The sequence below is a fragment of the Pecten maximus genome, chromosome 15, assembly GCF_902652985.1.
Source record: "Pecten maximus chromosome 15, xPecMax1.1, whole genome shotgun sequence".
In the NCBI taxonomy this organism is placed as follows: Eukaryota; Metazoa; Mollusca; class Bivalvia; order Pectinida; family Pectinidae; genus Pecten; species Pecten maximus.
Window position 1 is genome coordinate 29,686,658 of NC_047029.1, and position 21,319 is coordinate 29,707,976.

General features: G+C 34.2%; 1 protein-coding gene across 1 annotated transcript in view; it reads left to right on the top strand.

The window, feature by feature from the left end:
• LOC117343375 (probable serine/threonine-protein kinase clkA) overlaps positions 1-20,765 on the top strand; it is a 49,425-nt gene extending 28,660 nt beyond the window's left edge. The window contains exons 2-6 of the mRNA XM_033905717.1: positions 16,590-17,221; positions 18,102-18,210; positions 18,918-19,423; positions 19,788-20,031; positions 20,237-20,765. Of these exons, the coding sequence (XP_033761608.1) occupies positions 16,590-17,221; positions 18,102-18,210; positions 18,918-19,423; positions 19,788-20,031; positions 20,237-20,765 (2,020 nt within the window). The remainder of the gene's footprint in view (positions 1-16,589; positions 17,222-18,101; positions 18,211-18,917; positions 19,424-19,787; positions 20,032-20,236) is intronic.
• Positions 20,766-21,319: the final 554 nt, after the last annotated feature.

Here is a 21,319-nt window from a genome sequence, read left to right on the forward strand (position 1 = left end):
AGGTTTGTTATTTCCTTTCTCCGTGTAACTGTTCGTCATTGAACTCCGATTCTGACCTGATCTGTTAGCGATATGGCTTACCTTTCATTTTGTACTCGCATCCATAAGCAATATAACAATAGCAAATTACTTTTTATTGATTCACATCAGATGCGATTCACAATAACTGCTCTAAAGAAATTCTTGTCTGGTGTGTTCCTGATTAGCAGCCTTTACAATATGTCCCTTGAGAAGTATGCTTTGATTATCTTTATTTTCACAGAATGTCATAGATTTTTTTTCATCTTTTAGCTTTTTCAGCGTTTAGTGTCCTTGAATGTACAATCTTAAGTACAGAAACCATATCTTACATACAAGTTATATAAGTCGACCATCGTTATTTCGAACTCTGAAAACCCTGCTTAACTCGTAGTAAAAATTCAGTTCCAATATGAAAATATTAATAGAATATATATTTGTTTATCCCCTTGGAATAACTCGAATTTTCCTTATAACCCACCTGACACCGAGATGACGAGGTTCGACGGTAATAATAACTTCAGTAACCGCATTTAATACTGCTTAGTTGGTCATATTCGCGGTGGATTTTATTTGATTTCGCGGTTATTATAAAAACGCGAACATTAGTAGCCAGTGCGATGTTTACACATGTTAACAAATGTATGTATGTTTATCCCTATGTATTTCTACGTAAGATATGTTGTGGCACACGGTGTTATTTGTGTAAAAACACACAAAGACCGCTATTTTCAAGAGAAAAAATGACATTGGAAATTATTTTCTACAGCAAATCATGCTCGGTTTCCTTATTTCCGTGAATAAAATGCAACCTTCTTGCTCCAAACTTTTGGTAATTCCCAAACATTTGAAGCATGGGAACGAAAATAACAGCGCTTCGCATGATCAATATACTGCCTGTTCTTGCATTCTCTAAGAGTGCATAAATTGGTTACGTTTAGGTGATGAAATAGAGGTTACACAACGAGTGATTGTTGGATATGGAATTTATTTTACACGAGTAAGTTATTTTTTAAAAGTTACAAAAGACTCGAGCTTTAGCGAGTGTTTTTTGCAACTTTTAAAAAATAACTTACGAGTGTGTAATAAATTCCATATCCAACGATTTCGAGTCGTGTGACCTGTTTCTACCAAAATAATATCGGCTTGAATCAAAGGGAAACGTGGCCAAGTATAATTTCGCGTATGCAAATAAAGTGTACCGGTGACGTCCGGGACCCGGTGATGTGACGTCATTAGATTATTGATGACGTCAATAACAACTGCAGCTTGGGTCAAAGTTCACCGTGTTAGCCAATCAAAATGCGTACAGAGTTTATACCAATACCCTGTGTTATTCAACTCTCAGACAATCCGTTAATCATTACAGCTGTTGATTAACAATCTGTTTTTACCACACGTGGTATAAACTCTGTACGCATTTTGATTGGCTAACACGGTGAAGTTTGACCCACGCTGAAATTGTTATTGACGTCATCAATAATCTAATGACGTCTCATCATCGGGTCCCGGACGTCACTGGTACACGCGAAATTATACTTGGCCACGTTTCCCTTGGATTCAAGCCGATATTATTGTGGTAGAAACAGGTCACACGACTCGAAATTGTTGGATATGGAATTTATTTCACACTCGTAAGTTATTTTGTAAAAGTTGCAAAAAACACTCGCTAAAGCTCGTGTCTTTTGTAACTTTTAAAAAATAACTTACTCGTGTGAAATAAATTCCATATCCAACAACCACTCGTTGTGTAACCTCTATTTAACATATTGTATGTCCCAGGTGTGTGTCATATCATTGCAATATTAAAATCTTGGTCATGTTATATAATTCAATGATTACTTTTTTATCTCTGATTTTTTGTATCCCTTACTGTCAACATGGATAATTCTGGTTGGTGTTAAGTTACTCACCACATTGGTGAGTGATTCTGCAAGAATGTTCCTGATCGTCCCACCTACATAGGTATGTACCTTGATGAGCCAATTGTTGTAGGCGTGATGAATATTAAATCCATGACGTAATATCTGAGTTATGTAATCTAATCCAATGAGCCTGGAGGGGGAGGGGGTTACTATAATGATTGTGAACTGTTTTTGTGTAAGTAAAACATTTACGAAATTGTCCATTACTACGTTTGGGATTTTTTTTTTTTTTTTTTATGGCTGAAATAATCCCAAACTGTTTTCCGGACTAGAAAGGTATTAAAACCGAAGGCATTTCTGAGTCCGGGTAATACTGTAATATGGACATGATCGGACTACTTGTAGTAAAGTTCAAAAACGAAAACAAAATCGTAACCAGGCAACACCGTTTAATGCATTGGTTATTCGAATTCAAAGTACAGAGTCATAACGAGCTTCATTCAGTTTAACTTCAGACTGAAGAATATTATTTAGCAAGAATTTTTTTCAAACAAAGGACTTCATCCCCTTTCATTTTTTTTTCTGACGAAGACAACCGCGAAATATTAACCCCGTAAAATTAGATAAAAACAGCTGAACAGCGAGTGTTTCATGTTGTCGGAAATACCACGCATGGATCCGCGTTCTAATTATGTGTAATGAGCAAACTCATTAATACTTAAGTCGATAGACAGATACGACGTTAGCTATTTTGATTGACATTCCTTTCTTTGTTTTACTGGAGAAAAAGGTAGCATTTGTGGCCAGATACGCATATACCGTGTGAGGCTGGCTTTTCCCTGGAAACGTGACTTGTTTCTAGTTGGAGCGTATGTATTTCTGGTCTAAATTGCCATTACTGATTCTTATTTCTATGTTTGTCCTCTTGATTGCAGTTTAAGAAAACATTAGCTACTTTTATGTTAATTTTCAGACAATATTTCAATCTGCCTTGTCTTACAAATCGGTAATACTATCATTTGAGACACCAAGAGAGCAAAGCTACATTTTTCATTCCTATTATACATTACATTCGTGTTTAAGCAATTTGTTACAATTTTACGCATGAAGGATTTGTTTATCCAGCCGTATGACGCTGGTTTTAAGTTAGCATAAAATATGGATTATACAATTTGAGTCCTAATATCTGAATGCTTACTAGGGTGGGTATAATTACTACCACAACACAGGATAAAAAGATACGAGATGTGTATTAATGGACCATTTAGTGTAACAAAGAAAGGGCGGGGTGGGGGTATTAAAAGTAATTGGTATACTCCGAATAACGTATCGTTCATGCGAACTTTAGTTTAAGTTAACGTCCTGTAAAGACTTACCTGGTAAGTAATATATCACGTGCGCAATAATAAATGTATAGTGTAAGAGATGCACTGTTATGTGAGACACGTATTAAAGTCATTATAATTAACAACCTTTAATTAAAGTCAGTTCACCAAATTTAGTGTACATGAAAACCTTAATATAATTAACGTATTTATTATGAATGAAAAATACCCATAAACTGTAGTTTATACACATTCCACTCAAGTAATGTGCTTCGTGCACATCACTCATCGTCACACGTCACACCAAGTTCTGAATTTGGTAGTATGTTAAAGTTCTGTCTTTCTCTAACTAAGGGTGTCATAGTCTATGTAGTATGATTTCAATATGGGAAATCTTCTACATCTCTCTCATTGGAGAATTTTTGCAGCGACCTCGCCTGTTGTTGTTGTTGGTTTTTTGGTGTGTTTTTTTTAAACATCATTTATTCGCTGTAAGATGCAGAATAACATCGCATCGCATATAAATTTTATTTCAGATTATTAACGTTTTTCTTTACTAATTTTATAACAGATAATGTCAATAAATTATGTTTTTCAGCTTTCAACAACAGTTTAATTATCGTAATTAAGGAAAAGACAAAGTTCTAGGATATATATATTTTTAAATGTCCTGATGAAATTTTCCAATAGTAAATTTTAAGTTATAGTCGGTTTAACGGGAAACATGAAATAGTATAATCATATATATTTACAGAGGAAATGACATTTGTTACGATTCGATTACCTGTGCCCCGTTCAATGTAAATATCACTTTAACATAAAACCCTACTTACCTCACATCAAGTGTTTTATTATATGAATATCGTGGTCACAGTTATCGGTCATAAATATGCTCACATTACACTTTATAATGAGAAACCTATCAAGACAATATAGGTTGTCGACTTTGGTTTAATATTAGAATGCAGTTTCTTTGTTTGTTTTGGGTTTTTTAATTAAGAAAAAACAACAACAAACAAAGAAACAAAAACAATGAAAACAAAACATCAATATTAGTATCAACCAAATGAAAAGGACAACTTATGTCACACATGAAACTGGTAGATTTGAATATATTAAACTAAATATACGTTAACAGTTCAGGACAAATATGCCAAAAGTGTCAAGGTCTTGGAAAAAAATACCACAACGACAATAATTCCTGATCAACTCCGCCACAGCGTAAGGTCGGGATCAACTGTTACAATGGTATATTACATCAACATATCAGAGGAAATAACAATGTAGTACAGCGTGTGTACCAGTTAACAATATATATATATAACAGCAACACATCATACCAATATAGAAGAATTGTACAAATTGGAACAACACAGTTTATAAAGTCGATATTGTGACAACAATGACAAATCAGACAACACAGTTAATAAAGTAAATATCTGGACAACAATGACAAATGACATTTCAGGTTGACTAGAGATTGGTTTATTTGGTTTGCTTTTGTTTAACGTCCTATTAACAGCCAGGGTCATTTAAGGACGTGCCAGGTTTTGGAGGTAAAGGAAAGCCGGAGTATCCGGAGAAAAACCACCGGCCTACGGTCAGTACCTGGCAACTGCCCCACGTAGGTTTCGAACTCGCAACCCAGTGGTGGAGGGCTAGTGATAAAGTGTCGGTACACCTTAACCACTCGGCCACCGCGGCCCCCAGGTTGACTAGAGAAGCTAATGGAAAGAACAAAAGAGATAACGAAGAAAAAAAAGTAAACATATAAAGAGGGAGGTGTCGTGCTCGACATACCAGCATTCAGCATTTTCGTTGTTTTCGTAAAACGCACAGTTAGTATGAGCAAGGTGATTAATTTCGTTTTTTACATTTAAAACAGCAAAACGTTCTGTCGTTGATGTTGTTTTATCGTTTCCTAAATTATTGCGATATTACGTAAATACTAGAAACTATTGTTTGCCATTTCTGTAATCAAGATTATTCAAGAAATCACCAAAAACAAAATTTGACAGTAATATTGACACCTTACTTTGGTTAGATATTCAATAAATCAAATTCACATACAAAACATTATATTGAAAACCCGTCAACAAAAACCTAGATAAGACTTGTTATTTTCTCCTTCCATAATGTGCGTCCGAAAATAACTATTGTCTTCCGTAGTTTATAGGATGTGCGGCTCGTGTATTTGGCAGTATTGAGCACTGTTTACGAACTGTCTGCGATACTCGTATTTATCAGTATAGAGTGGGAATCACCTTTTGCACCAACGAACGCTTGTAATACTAACATTAGGGAATGGCTGTGATATACATGTTATATGTTATATGGCTGTAATAGACATGTTAAATGTTATATGGCTGTAATAGATATGTTATATGTTATATGCCTGTAATAGACATGTTATATGTTATATGGCTGTAATAGACATGTTATATGTTATATGGCTGTAATATATATGTTATATGGCTGTAATAGACATGTTATATGTTATATGCCTGTAATAGACATGTTAAATGTTATATGGCTGTAATAGATATGTTATATGTTATATGGCTGTAATAGACATGTTATATGTTATATGGCTGTAATAGACATGTTATATGTTATATGCCTGTAATAGACATGTTAAATGTTATATGGCTGTAATAGACATGTTATATGTTATATTACTGTAATAGACATGTTATATGTTATATGGCTGTAATAGACATGTTATATGGCTGTAATATATATGTTATATGGCTGTAATAGACATGTTATATGGCTGTAATAGACATGTTATATGGCTGTAATAGATATGTTATATGTTATATGCCTGTAATAGACATGTTAAATGTTATATGGCTGTAATAGACATGTTATATGTTATATTACTGTAATAGACATGCTATATGTTATATGGCTGTAATATACATGTTATATGGCTGTAATAGACATGTTATATGGCTGTAATAGATATGTTATATGTTATATGCCTGTAATAGACATGTTAAATGTTATATGGCTGTAATAGACATGTTATATGGCTGTAATAGACATGTTATATGGCTGAAATAGAAATGGTATATGTTATATTACTGTAATAAACATGTTATATGTTATATGGCTGTAATATATGTTATATGTTATATGCCTGTAATATATATGTTATATGTTACATGGCTGTAATAGACATGTTATATGTTATATGGCTGTAATAGCCATGTTATATGTTATATGGCTGTAATAGACATGTTATATGTTATATGGCTGTAATATACATGTTAAATGTTATATGGCTGTAATAGACATGTTAAATGTTATATGGCTGTAATAGACATGTTAAATGTTATATGGCTGTAATAGACATGTTATATGTTAAATGCCTGTAATAAACATGTTATATGTTATATGGCTGTAATAAACATGTTATATGTTATATGGCTGTAATAGATATGTTATATGTTATATGGCTGTAATAGACATGTTATATGTTATATGGCTGTAATATATGTTATATGTTATATGCCTGTAATAGATATGTTATATGTTATATGGCTGTAATAGATATGTTATATGTTATATGGCTGTAATAGACATGTTATATGTTATATGGCTGTAATAGACATGTTATATGTTATATGGCTGTAATAGACATGTTATATGTTATATGGCTGTAATATACATGTTAAATGTTATATGGCTGTAATAGACATGTTAAATGTTATATGGCTGTAATAGATATGTTATATGTTATATGTTATATGTTATATGGCTGTAATAGACATGTTATATGTTATATGCCTGTAATAGACATGTTAAATGTTATATGGCTGTAATATATATGTTATATGGCTGTAATAGATATGTTATATGGCTGTAATATATATGTTATATATCATATGCCTGTAATATATATGTTATATGTTATATGGCTGTAATATATGTTATATGGCTGTAATAGATATGTTATATAGCTATAATATATATCTTATATGTTATATGGCTGTAATATATGTTATATGGCTTTAATAGATATGTTATATGTTATATGGCTGTGATATATATGTTATATGTTATATGGCTGTAATAGACATGTTATATGTTATATGGCTGTAATAGATATGTTATATGTTATATGCCTGTAATAGACATGTTATATGTTAAATGCCTGTAATAGACATGTTATATGTTATATGGCTGTAATACTAATAGACATAGTATATGTTATATGGCTGTTATAAACATGTTAAATGTTATATGGCTGTAATAAACATGTTAAATGGTATATGGCTGTAATAGATATGTTAAATGTTATATGGCTGTAATAAACATGTTAAATGGTATATGGCTGTAATAGATATGTTAAATGTTATATGGCTGTAATAAACATGTTATATGTTATATGGCTGTAATACTAATAGACATAGTATATGTTATATGGCTGTTATAAACATGTTATATGTTATATGGCTGTAATAAACATGTTATATGTTATATGGCTGTAATAAACATGTTATATGTTATATGGCTGTAATACTAATAGACATAGTATATGTTATATGGCTGTTATAAACATGTTATATGTTATATGGCTGTAATAAACATGTTATATGTTATATGGCTGTAATACTAATAGACATAGTATATGTTATATGGCTGTTATAAACATGTTATATGTTATATGGCTGTAATAAACATGTTATATGTTATATGGCTGTAATACTAATAGACATAGTATATGTTATATGGCTGTAATAAACATGTTAAATGTTATATGGCTGTAATAGATATGTTAAATGTTATATGGCTGTAATAAACATGTTATATGTTATATGGCTGTAATACTAATAGACATAGTATATGTTATATGGCTGTAATAAACATGTTAAATGTTATATGGCTGTAATAAACATGTTAAATGGTATATGGCTGTAATAGACATGTTAAATGTTATATGGCTGTAATAAACATGTTATATGTTATATGGCTGTAATACTAATAGACATAGTATATGTTATATGGCTGAAATAGAAATGTTATATTTTATATAACTGTAATAAACATGTTATATGGCTGTAATAGACATGTTATATGTTATATGGCTGTAATAAACATGTTATATGTTATATGGCTGTAATACTAATAGACATAGTATATGTTATATGGCTGAAATAGAAATGTTATATTTTATATAACTGTAATAGACATGTTATACGTGATTTGGCTGTAATAGACATGTTATATGTTGTATGGCTGTAATAGATATGTTATATGTTATATGGCTGCAATAGACATGTTAAAAGTTATATGGCTTTAATAGACATGTTATATGGCTGTAATAGACATGTTATATGGCTGTAATAGACATGTTATATGGCTGTAATAGACATGTTATATGGCTGTAATAGACATGTTATATGGCTGTAATAGACATGTTATATGTTTTATTACTGTAATAAACATGTTATATGGCTATAATAGACATGTTATATGTTATATGGCTGTAATAGACATGTTATATGTTATATGGCTGTAATACTAATAGACATAGTATATGTGATATGGCTGAAATAGAAATGTTATATTTTATATTACTGTAAATAGACATGATATATATGCTATATGTAATATGGTTGTAATAGACATTTTAAATATTATATGGTTGTTATAGACATTTTAAATATTATATGGTTGTAATAGACATGTTATTTTTGGTATATGTAATATGGTTGTAATAGACATGTTATATATTACATGGCTGTAATAGACACATTATATGTTATATTGTTGTGATACAAATAATGTGATAACAGTATCAAACTTCTCAATGTAACAAAGACATACGGAGGGGACATGTGGTTGACCTGTAGACCTGTACCTACAACTGTAACCTGTACCTACAACTGTAGACCTGTACCTACAACTGTAGCCTGTACCTACAACTGTAACCTGTACCTACAACTGTTCTCATCCTATTTCTATAGTGTGTATGCATCGCTTTAATAAATTATGGGGTCGTTGCGCCTTCAGATCGATGTTGATGCTCCCATCCCCCTTAGTAACGGAGATTACCGATGATAGCCGAGGGATGAGTATTCGAACATACAATTTTTTTTTTTTACGAGTAAACAATATTTGTGTTTGATAAATTAGCGTGTTGATAATAAATAACCGAGATAGACAGAAAGAACATGTGAAGAAAATCTGCGGAAGACTCAATATAAACGGACAAAACTGACATAAGAAAAGTCGACAACACGACGGGGGGAAAAGCATAACATGCACTCCAACATGGGACGTCACAATTTGGTTTTAGGTTTGAGCAACTTACTATTTCCATTTGAATCAAACATCCTTACAACAAAATAATCAAATATAACTAAATGTATACCACGACACCGCACTTATCCACTGACGGCTGAAGGCATGCTTATTAGGTATTATGGCGTTGTAAATTACATGTACATATTTATCTACGCCACGTTCGAATTCTACAAACAATTGTTTTCATTCTTACATTCTAAAAATTGATTTGGTATGTTAAAGATTATCAATCTTCAAAGGACTGGAATATTTCGGATTATCACTCAATGTAGAAATGAAATCCCATCCTTTATATATCTTACGATAATCGTAATAGAGAAGACTTTTTAACATTACAATAACTCATTAATAAAATACCACATCGTTCTGCGTGCTATATCATGTAACATGTCACATGATTGGCAAAAAACTTACATCCTGTCACGTGACTTATCACTAAGACCTTTGCAACACGTTTGCCACATGACTGATAAGACGTCATTGAAGTCACAATGTTGTACTTTGAGAGTCACGTGATTGCTAAATATCTGCGCCATTTTGACCTTGCACTCCGTTTGTCCCGCGATAACCCATTTGTTGTGCATCAGTCATAATATGATAAATAGACGTACCGGTGCTTAGGTTTGTGTCAATATGCTAAACGTGACCTCGGTCTGACTAACAACCAGTAAATGTTGTTTGCTCAAATGTTAAACATTGGGGAGATTTATTATATAATACTTGCAGAGAACTAAAAATGTAAAATTTGGGACATAGTTTGACATTAAATAAACATCAGAACACACACTATCACAAAGATTGTAAATGGATAAGGTTCGGAAATTACATAAAGATAGTTCCTTTAATCTAAAATGAATTATACATGTATGATATGAATTAAAAAACTGTACACACAGCCAGGCACTAATTGTATAAAGCGTAATTGAAAATAGGGCATAGTTTGGATACAAATAAATGTTGTTTAAAACACTTTTAATTTTATGTAAATGAAGAGATGTGGTAAAGATAATGAATGCTGATAAAATTAAATGATAGCTGTAGAGAAATAAAATAATGTATACATAGGAAACACAATCGACATCCACCAAAAGGTGTGTATATCCTGTTCTATTATTTCAGGTGATCAATTTACATATCCTTTTGCATATTTATTTTAAAGTGCAGGAATTCACGAAAATAAGACATAAAAACAGCAACAACAACAGCAATACATTTACAAACACGTTTAAATAACATTTTAACTATCACTTAATTAATAGGTAGGTAGGTTAAGATACGTCATACAACCATTGTATACGTCATCCTTCAAGGATTCGGTAGTAACGCCATAGGATAACATGTTTAATTTCAGAAAGAAAGTGTGAACATTTACATGATTTTAAATAAGCAATTAGTAGTTGAGAATATGAATTCACCCAATAGATTCGATTTTTCATTGCGAATCAAGGATAAATACACGCCACAGAGTTTTTAATGATTAGACAGTATCGGTGAATAGAATCATATATCCCCGAGATTACAGGGACTGATAACGTTCCGGAGTGATTTATTTATTTGTTTACACTTATTTGATTAAATCTAAATGGGTTAAGTATCTGAATGTTATACATAGACGTATTTAGATGAAATGTCTAGTGTGACTTTTGTACAGTCATTATAACAGTTGTCAAAACTAAATAAATAACATAGATATTGAAATCTAATGTAGCGATGATATTCATGAAGTGGGTGAAAGAACACTTTATACAAATACTTGGAACCCACGACGTTTGGTCTTTCAACAGTCTTCATCACTAAGACAACACATCCAGCTCTGTCGCTCTTAAGTTTTCAATATTTCATGATGTCTTCGAATGCTTTTTAGTAGCTATGGTGCAAATATATATAATATTGATTAATAAAGTTTAATGCTTTCTAGATCGTGTGATAGGTACAAAGAATCTTATGCAAGTGTCTGTGTAATTTAGAATTTGTCAAACGAGTTCAATATTGGAATATGTTTCGAGCCACGAGTCACGTGGAATATTCGATTGTTTAACGAATTAGATTTATTCCATCATATCAACGGAAAACATCCATTGGGCATCTTGGGAATTTCCATTCGTAAGGTGCATTTTATAACTATTTATCTATTTCTGACGTCACAATAGTATTTTTTCATGACGTAGACATATTGTATTGCAGAGCGTGCTATTAATCTGATCACGTTTTGAATTCTAAATTATCTAGCCCATTTTTTTAATACATATTCAATTGCGAAAATGATTAATGAATTCCTAGACCATAGTTATGGATAGATTTCAATATTGTTTTTATCACATGACGAAACGATTGTAGGATCTTTATACGATTGTTTTATCAATCTAAATTATCTTTATGTGCGTTAGTTATATCAATTATGAAAACACATGCCTAACAAAAATAAATAAATCATTCTGGGTCAAAGTTAAAGACACAAACACACGCCTATGTACACACACACCTGTCATTCTACAGTATATAGGTGCTGCTCACTGGGGCGTGACCTGTTGATTATTATATCCTGAATAGGTCTGTATTCAATACGTCCTACAAACGTGTTTATACAATCGTAAACAATCTTTTAGAAAGGTTACTAATTTCTTTTAAATGATGTTGTGAATTACATATACCGAGCCATGGGGTTTGAAAAAGGCTGGGCATTGGAGAATATCACTAGGATTTGTATATGTGATTTGGCACGAATATTTATGAAATATACTGGTTCATAACTGTCTATTAACTGATGTAAAATCATGTTTCATGTAACAACGTATTAAAACTTAAGTTTACATGTACCTACATGGTAAAATATGACTCCAGCAAAGTGTTAATTTGAACCGTTCTTTACTGGTGTTTTACGATAACATAATCAATCACATCCAAAACTAATTGACACAAAGTGTTTGACTTAACTTTGTCGTGATAATCGATGAAATACAACAAATACAAATATAACAACTACCACCACAACCTTAAAATATAACAACTACCACCCCAACCTTAAATATAACAACTACCACCCCAACCTTAATATATAACAACTACCACCTACAACCTTAAATATAACAACTACCACCCCCAACCTTAAAATATAACAACTACCACCCACAACCTTAAAATATAACAACTACCACCCACAACCTTAAAATATAACGACTACCACTCCCAACCTTAAAATATAACGACTACCACCCCAACCTTAAAATATAACAACTACCACGCCCAACCTTAAATATAACAACTACCACCCCCAACCTTAAAATATAACAACTACCTCCCACAACCTTAAAATATAACACAACTACCACCCCCAACCTTAAAATATAACGACTACCACCCACAACCTTAAAATGTAACAACTACCACCCACAACCTTAAAATGTAACAACTACCACCCCACAACCTTAAAATATAACAACTACCACCCCCAACCTTAAATATAACGACTACCTCCCACAACCTTAAAATATAACAACTACCACCCCCAACCTTAAAATATAACAACTACCACCCCAACCTTAAAATATAACGACTACCACCCCCAACCTTAAATATAACAACTACCACCCACTACCTTAAAATATAACAACTACCACTCCAACCTTAAAATATAACAACTACCACGCCCAACCTTAATATATAACAACTACCAACCCCCAACCTTAAAATATAACAACTACCACCCCCTAACCTTAAAATGTAACGACTACACCCCCCCCCCCCCCCCCCCCCCCCCCCCAACCTTAAATATAACAACTACCACCCCCAACCTTAAATATAACAACTACCACCCACAACCTGAAATATAACAACTACCACCCCCTCCTTGTGGTGTTTTGTGGTGGGGTATTTTGTATTTGTGGTGTTTTATGGGGGTATTTTGTATTTGTGAAGTTTTATGGTGATAATTTGTATTTTTGATGTTTTTTTGTTGTTAAAATGTCAGATTTAAAATCGTCTATCTTCATCTATCTAATAAGGCATGTTTATGGTCGGAATCACAATTATATATCCGGTTTCTTAAACACATGTTTTTTACCCGAATGGTCAAAAGAAAAAATAGCAAAACAACCGAAACGATGAAACATCCTTAATGCTAAATAATGAATGAATAATAATGAGTGCATCTAGACAAGAAAAAAAACAACAAAAAACACACACACACCAAAAAATGTAAAATAGTTTTGCAATCGAATCACATTATCCTTCTTCACAACTCCAAATTCATATTTTGGGATGCGTCATTAATTTAATATTGCCCCGGGGATTCGAAAACATATGGTCTAAATTTCCCCAGCTGAACTCATTACATAATGAGCGGGATATGGTTGGTCTGTGTTCTTTTCTATGTCTGTCATTTTCATGTCGATTATCAGCTCTTCATCATAAACAAAACTGCTTAAACTATCATGAAAACCGATGCCTAGAATATGTATGAATTAAATCTAACCGTAGGAAACCTTGCCTTACGTTCAGTGATGGAGATTAAAGTTATAAATCATGTGGTACCATAGTAAAGACTCACTGGGGACACACCGAGATATATCCAAACTGCACGCCTTTCGTTCCCGATGTATATTCAGTGGACTATACTATAACAAAATCGATAAATTGTATTGATTTCTGTTTTAACAAGAGGCCCACAGGTCATTCACCGCAAACCTGGCTATTTAAGATAGTATTGCAAAATATCCTGATTTACATTAATTTTGCAAATAATGCATTGACTTTCATTTTGCTATACGAACCAGTAAAACTACAGCAAGACTCTCACTAAAGTTTAATTCAGAGGAAATAATGTTTAGTCAGAATCATCTGAGCCGTTTTGGACTAATAACGTTTTGAAAAAAGCGTTACCAGGAACCCGCTGTTCAGTGTTAGTTCGGTTGACCTTCTACTATAGATACGTAGAAACTGCAAACCGTTGGGTGAATATATCTCCCTTGTATGTAACAAAAGAGTAATCACATCAACATAAGTTGCCTTCGACCTGCCGGTAGATCACTTTATCTTTATGGTAGACAATTCAGATTTTACATGATTTTCAATGTTTCTATAAGGAACGAAGAATACCTATGATATTGATATCAAATCTAGATGGATAAAGAATTTTTTTGAAGATTGCAAAGTTAATAAGAACAATCTGAGGAACAAAACTACTTAAATACTTCTTGATTCATAAGAACAATGTAATGCTATGTTTGTTTGAAACAAGAAATAAAGATGTAGTTATTCAAGATGGTTGTAATGTTTCATTATTGCTCTATTTTGTGAGATTTGAAAATATATCATTGAAATTGGTATCAACAACCACTCGTTATGTAACCACAATTTATAAGTTACTAAGTTACTGCTTACACAAGTTACTATTATTTTTTCATTTGTGTTTATATTGATAGTGTAAACATGAAATGTATTTTCGCGGTTTCGAGCTTTCTCATTATTTCGTGGTAAAATATTTCGTGGCTAGGCCATACAACAGTAATATGACAGTAATACATGTAACAACATTCACTGTATTGATTAATATCCGTGGTTCCACATCAACTACGGAAACAACGGAAGTTTATACAGAACGAATGTTTCATGCTATACAAGTAAATATTCCGGTTTGAATGTTAATACATGTATCGTATTTCCCTGTACAAACAACATTACAGTTTTTTATGTGAAAATAAGATAGGAAAGAATGCTAAGCAGTTTTTATATTAATGCGTAGTAAATTTACAATTAATTTCGTAACCAATACTCCACCATTTTAATGAATTTCTATTGAATTGCATTGCCTTCTTTTTTCCTCCTGATCATGTCGTTCAAGTTCATAAGGTGTAAATGAACTATTTTAATCGTCGGTTGTCAATTTAGAGAAGGAAGATGATAGAAAAGGAATACAAAATAGGAAAATGTTGTTTCAATACAGGGAACAACAACACGAGCAGCATCAAACACAACGACATAAACTAATCAAACACAACGACATAAACTAATCAAACACAACGACATAAACTAATCAAACACAACGACATAAACTAATCAAACACAACGACATAAACTAATCAAACACAGCGACATAAACTAATCAAACACAACGACATAAACTAATCAAACACAACGACATAAACTAATCAAACACAACGACATAAACTAATCAAACACAACGACATAAACTAATCAAACACAACGACATAAACTAATCAAACACAGCGACATAAACTAATCAAACACAACGACATAAACTAATCAAACACAGCGACATAAACTAATCAAACACAACGACATAAACTAATCAAACACAACGACATAAACTAATCAAACACAACGACATAAACTAATCAAACACAACGACATAAACTAATCAAACACAACGACATAAACTAATCAAACACAACGACATAAACTAATCAAACACAACGACATCAACTAATCAAACACAACGACATCAACATCAACTAATCAAACACAACGACATCAACTACATCAGGGGTAACGAATACATCAAACACAACGACATCAACTACGACAGGGGTAACGAATACATCAAACACAACGACATCAACTACATCAAACACAACGACATCAACTACGACAGGGTTAACGAATACATCAAACACAACGACATCAACTACAATAGGGGTAACGAATACATCAAACACAACGACATCAACTACATCAGGGGTAACGAATACATCAAATACAACGACATCAACTACAACAGGGGTAACGAATACATCAAATACAACGACATCAACTACAACAGGGGTAACGAATACATCAAACACAACGACATCAACTACAACAGGGCTAACGAATACATCAAACACAACGACATCAACTACGACAGGGGTAACGAATACATCAAATACAACGACATCAACTACAACAGGGGTAACGAATACATCAAACACAACGACATCAACTACAACAGGGGTAAAGAATACATCAAACACAACGACGTCAACTACATCAAACACAACGACATCAAATACAACGACATCAACTACATCAAACACAACGACATCAAATACAACGACATCAACTACAACAGGGGTAACGAATACATCAAATACAACGACATCAAATACAACGACATCAACTACAACAGGGGTAACGAATACATCAAATACAACGACATCAAATACAACGACATCAACTACATCAGGAGTAACGAATACATCAAACACAACGACATCAACTACAACAGGGGTAACGAATACATCAAATACAACGACATCAACTGCATCAAACACAACGACATCAACTACGACAGGGGTAACGAATACATCAAACACAACGACATCAACTACGACAGGGGTAACGAATACATCAAATACAACGACATCAACTACGACAGGGGTAACGAATACATCAAATACAACGATATCAACTACGACAGGGGTAACGAATACATCAAACACAACGACATCAACTACGACAGGGGTAACGAATACATCAAACACAACGACGTCAACTACATCAAACACAACGACATCAACTACGACAGGGGTAACGAATACATCAAACACAACGACGTCAACTACATCAAACACAACGACATCAACTACAATAGGGGTAACGAATACATCAAATACAACGACATCAACTGCATCAAACACAACGACATCAACTACGACAGGGGTAACGAATACATCAAATACAACGACATCAACTACAATAGGGGTAACGAATACATCAAATACAACGACATCAACTGCATCAAACACAACGACATCAACTACATCAAACACAACGACATCAACTACAACAGGGGTAACGAATACATCAAACACAACGACATCAACTACAACAGGGGTAACGAATACATCAAACACAACGACGTCAACTACGACAGGGGTAACGAATACATCAAACACAACGACATCAACTACAACAGGGGTAACGAATACATCAAACACAACGACATCAACTACAATAGGGGTAACGAATACATCAAACACAACGACATCAACTACGACAGGGGTAACGAATACATCAAACACAACGACATCAACTACATCAAACACAACGACATCAACTACGACAGGGGTAACGAATACATCAAACACAACGACGTCAACTACATCAGGGGTAACGAATACATCAAATACAACGACATCAACTGCATCAAACACAACGACATCAACTACGACAGGGGTAACGAATACATCAAACACAACGACATCAACTACATCAAACACAACGACATCAACTACGACAGGGGTAACGAATACATCAAACACAACGACGTCAACTACATCAGGGGTAACGAATACATCAAACACAACGACATCAACTACATCAAACACAACGACATCAACTACGACAGGGGTAACGAATACATCAAACACAACAACATCAACTACAACAGGGGTAACGAATACATCAAACACAACGACATCAACTACGACAGGGGTAACGAATACATCAAACACAACGACATCAACTACGACAGGGGTAACGAATACATCAAACACAACGACATCAACTACATCAAACACAACGACATCAACTACAACAGGGGTAACGAATACATCAAACACAACGACATCAACTACGACAGGGGTAACGAATACATCAAACACAACGACATCAACTACGACAGGGGTAACGAATACATCAAACACAACGACATCAACTACATCAAACACAACGACATCAACTACGACAGGGTTAACGAATACATCAAACACAACGACATCAACTACAATAGGGGTAACGAATACATCAAACACAACGACATCAACTACATCAGGGGTAACGAATACATCAAATACAACGACATCAACTACAACAGGGGTAACGAATACATCAAATACAACGACATCAACTACATCAGGGGTAACGAATACATCAAATACAACGACATCAACTACAACAGGGGTAACGAATACATCAAATACAACGACATCAACTACAACAGGGGTAACGAATACATCAAACACAACGACATCAACTACAACAGGGCTAACGAATACATCAAACACAACGACATCAACTACGACAGGGGTAACGAATACATCAAATACAACGACATCAACTACAATAGGGGTAACGAATACATCAAACACAACGACATCAACTACAACAGGGGTAAAGAATACATCAAACACAACGACATCAACTACATCAGGGGTAACGAATACATCAAACACAACGACATCAACTACGACAGGGGTAGCGAATACATCAAATACAACGACATCAACTACAATAGGGGTAACGAATACATCAAACACAACGACGTCAACTACAACAGGGGTAAAGAATACATCAAACACAACGACGTCAACTACATCAAACACAACGACATCAAATACAACGACATCAACTACATCAAACACAACGACATCAAATACAACGACATCAACTACAACAGGGGTAACGAATACATCAAATACAACGACATCAAATACAACGACATCAACTACAACAGGGGTAACGAATACATCAAATACAACGACATCAAATACAACGACATCAACTACATCAGGAGTAACGAATACATCAAACACAACGACATCAACTACAACAGGGGTAACGAATACATCAAATACAACGACATCAACTGCATCAAACACAACGACATCAACTACGACAGGGGTAACGAATACATCAAACACAACGACATCAACTACGACAGGGGTAACGAATACATCAAATACAACGACATCAACTGCATCAAACACAACGACATCAACTACGACAGGGGTAACGAATACATCAAACACAACGACGTCAACTACATCAAACACAACGACATCAACTACAATAGGGGTAACGAATACATCAAATACAACGACATCAACTGCATCAAACACAACGACATCAACTACGACAGGGGTAACGAATACATCAAATACAACGACATCAACTACAATAGGGGTAACGAATACATCAAATACAACGACATCAACTGCATCAAACACAACGACATCAACTACATCAAACACAACGACATCAACTACAACAGGGGTAACGAATACATCAAACACAACGACATCAACTACAACAGGGGTAACGAATACATCAAACACAACGACGTCAACTACGACAGGGGTAACGAATACATCAAACACAACGACATCAACTACAACAGGGGTAACGAATACATCAAACACAACGACATCAACTACAATAGGGGTAACGAATACATCAAACACAACGACATCAACTACGACAGGGGTAACGAATACATCAAACACAACGACATCAACTACATCAAACACAACGACATCAACTACGACAGGGGTAACGAATACATCAAACACAACGACGTCAACTACAACAGGGGTAACGAATACATCAAACACAACGACATCAACTACATCAGGGGTAACGAATACATCAAATACAACGACATCAACTGCATCAAACACAACGACATCAACTACGACAGGGGTAACGAATACATCAAACACAACGACATCAACTACATCAAACACAACGACATCAACTACGACAGGGGTAACGAATACATCAAACACAACGACGTCAACTACATCAGGGGTAACGAATACATCAAACACAACGACATCAACTACATCAAACACAACGACATCAACTACGACAGGGGTAACGAATACATCAAACACAACAACATCAACTACAACAGGGGTAACGAATACATCAAACACAACGACATCAACTACGACAGGGGTAACGAATACATCAAACACAACGCATCAACTACGACAGGGGTAACGAATACATCAAATATAACGACATCAACTACAATAGGGGTAACGAATACATCAAACACAACGACATCAACTACATCAAACACAACCACATCAACTACAACAGGGATAACGAATACATCAAACACAACGACATCAACTGCAACAGGGAGAACGAATACATCAAACACAACGACATCAACTCCGACAGGGGTAACGAATACATCAAATACAACGACATCAACTACGACAGGGGTAACGAATACATCAAACACAACGACATCAACTCCGACAGGGGTAACGAATACATCAAATACAACGACATCAACTACGACAGGGGTAACGAATACATCAAACACAACGACATCAACTACGACAGGGGTAACGAATACATCAAATACAACGACATCAACTACATCAAATACAACGACATCAACTACAACAGGGGTAACGAATACATCAAATACAACGACATCAACTACGACAGGGGTAACGAATACATCAAACACAACGACATCAACTACATCAAACACAATGACGGCAACTAAATCAAACACATACATCAAATACAACGACATCAACTACGACAGGGGTAACGAATACATCAAACACAACGACATCAACTACATCAAACACAATGACGTCAACTAAATCAAATACAACGACATCAACTACATCAAACACAACGAAATCAACTACATCGAACACAACGACGTCAACTACAACAGGGGTAACGAATACATCAAAAACAGCGACATCAACTACGACAGGGGTAACGAATACATCAAATACAACGACATCAACTACAACAGGGGTAACGAATACATCAAACACAACGACATCAACTACGACAGGGGTAACGAATACATCAAACACAACGACATCAACTACATCAGGGGTAACGAATACATCAAATACAACGACATCAACTACGACAGGGGTAACGAATACATCAAACACAACGACATCAACTACATCAGGGGTAACGAATACATCAAACACAACGACATCAACTACATCAGGGGTAACGAATACATCAAACATAATGGCGATAACACATCAACGAAAAGAGCAGAAAATACAAACAAAAAACAAACAAAAA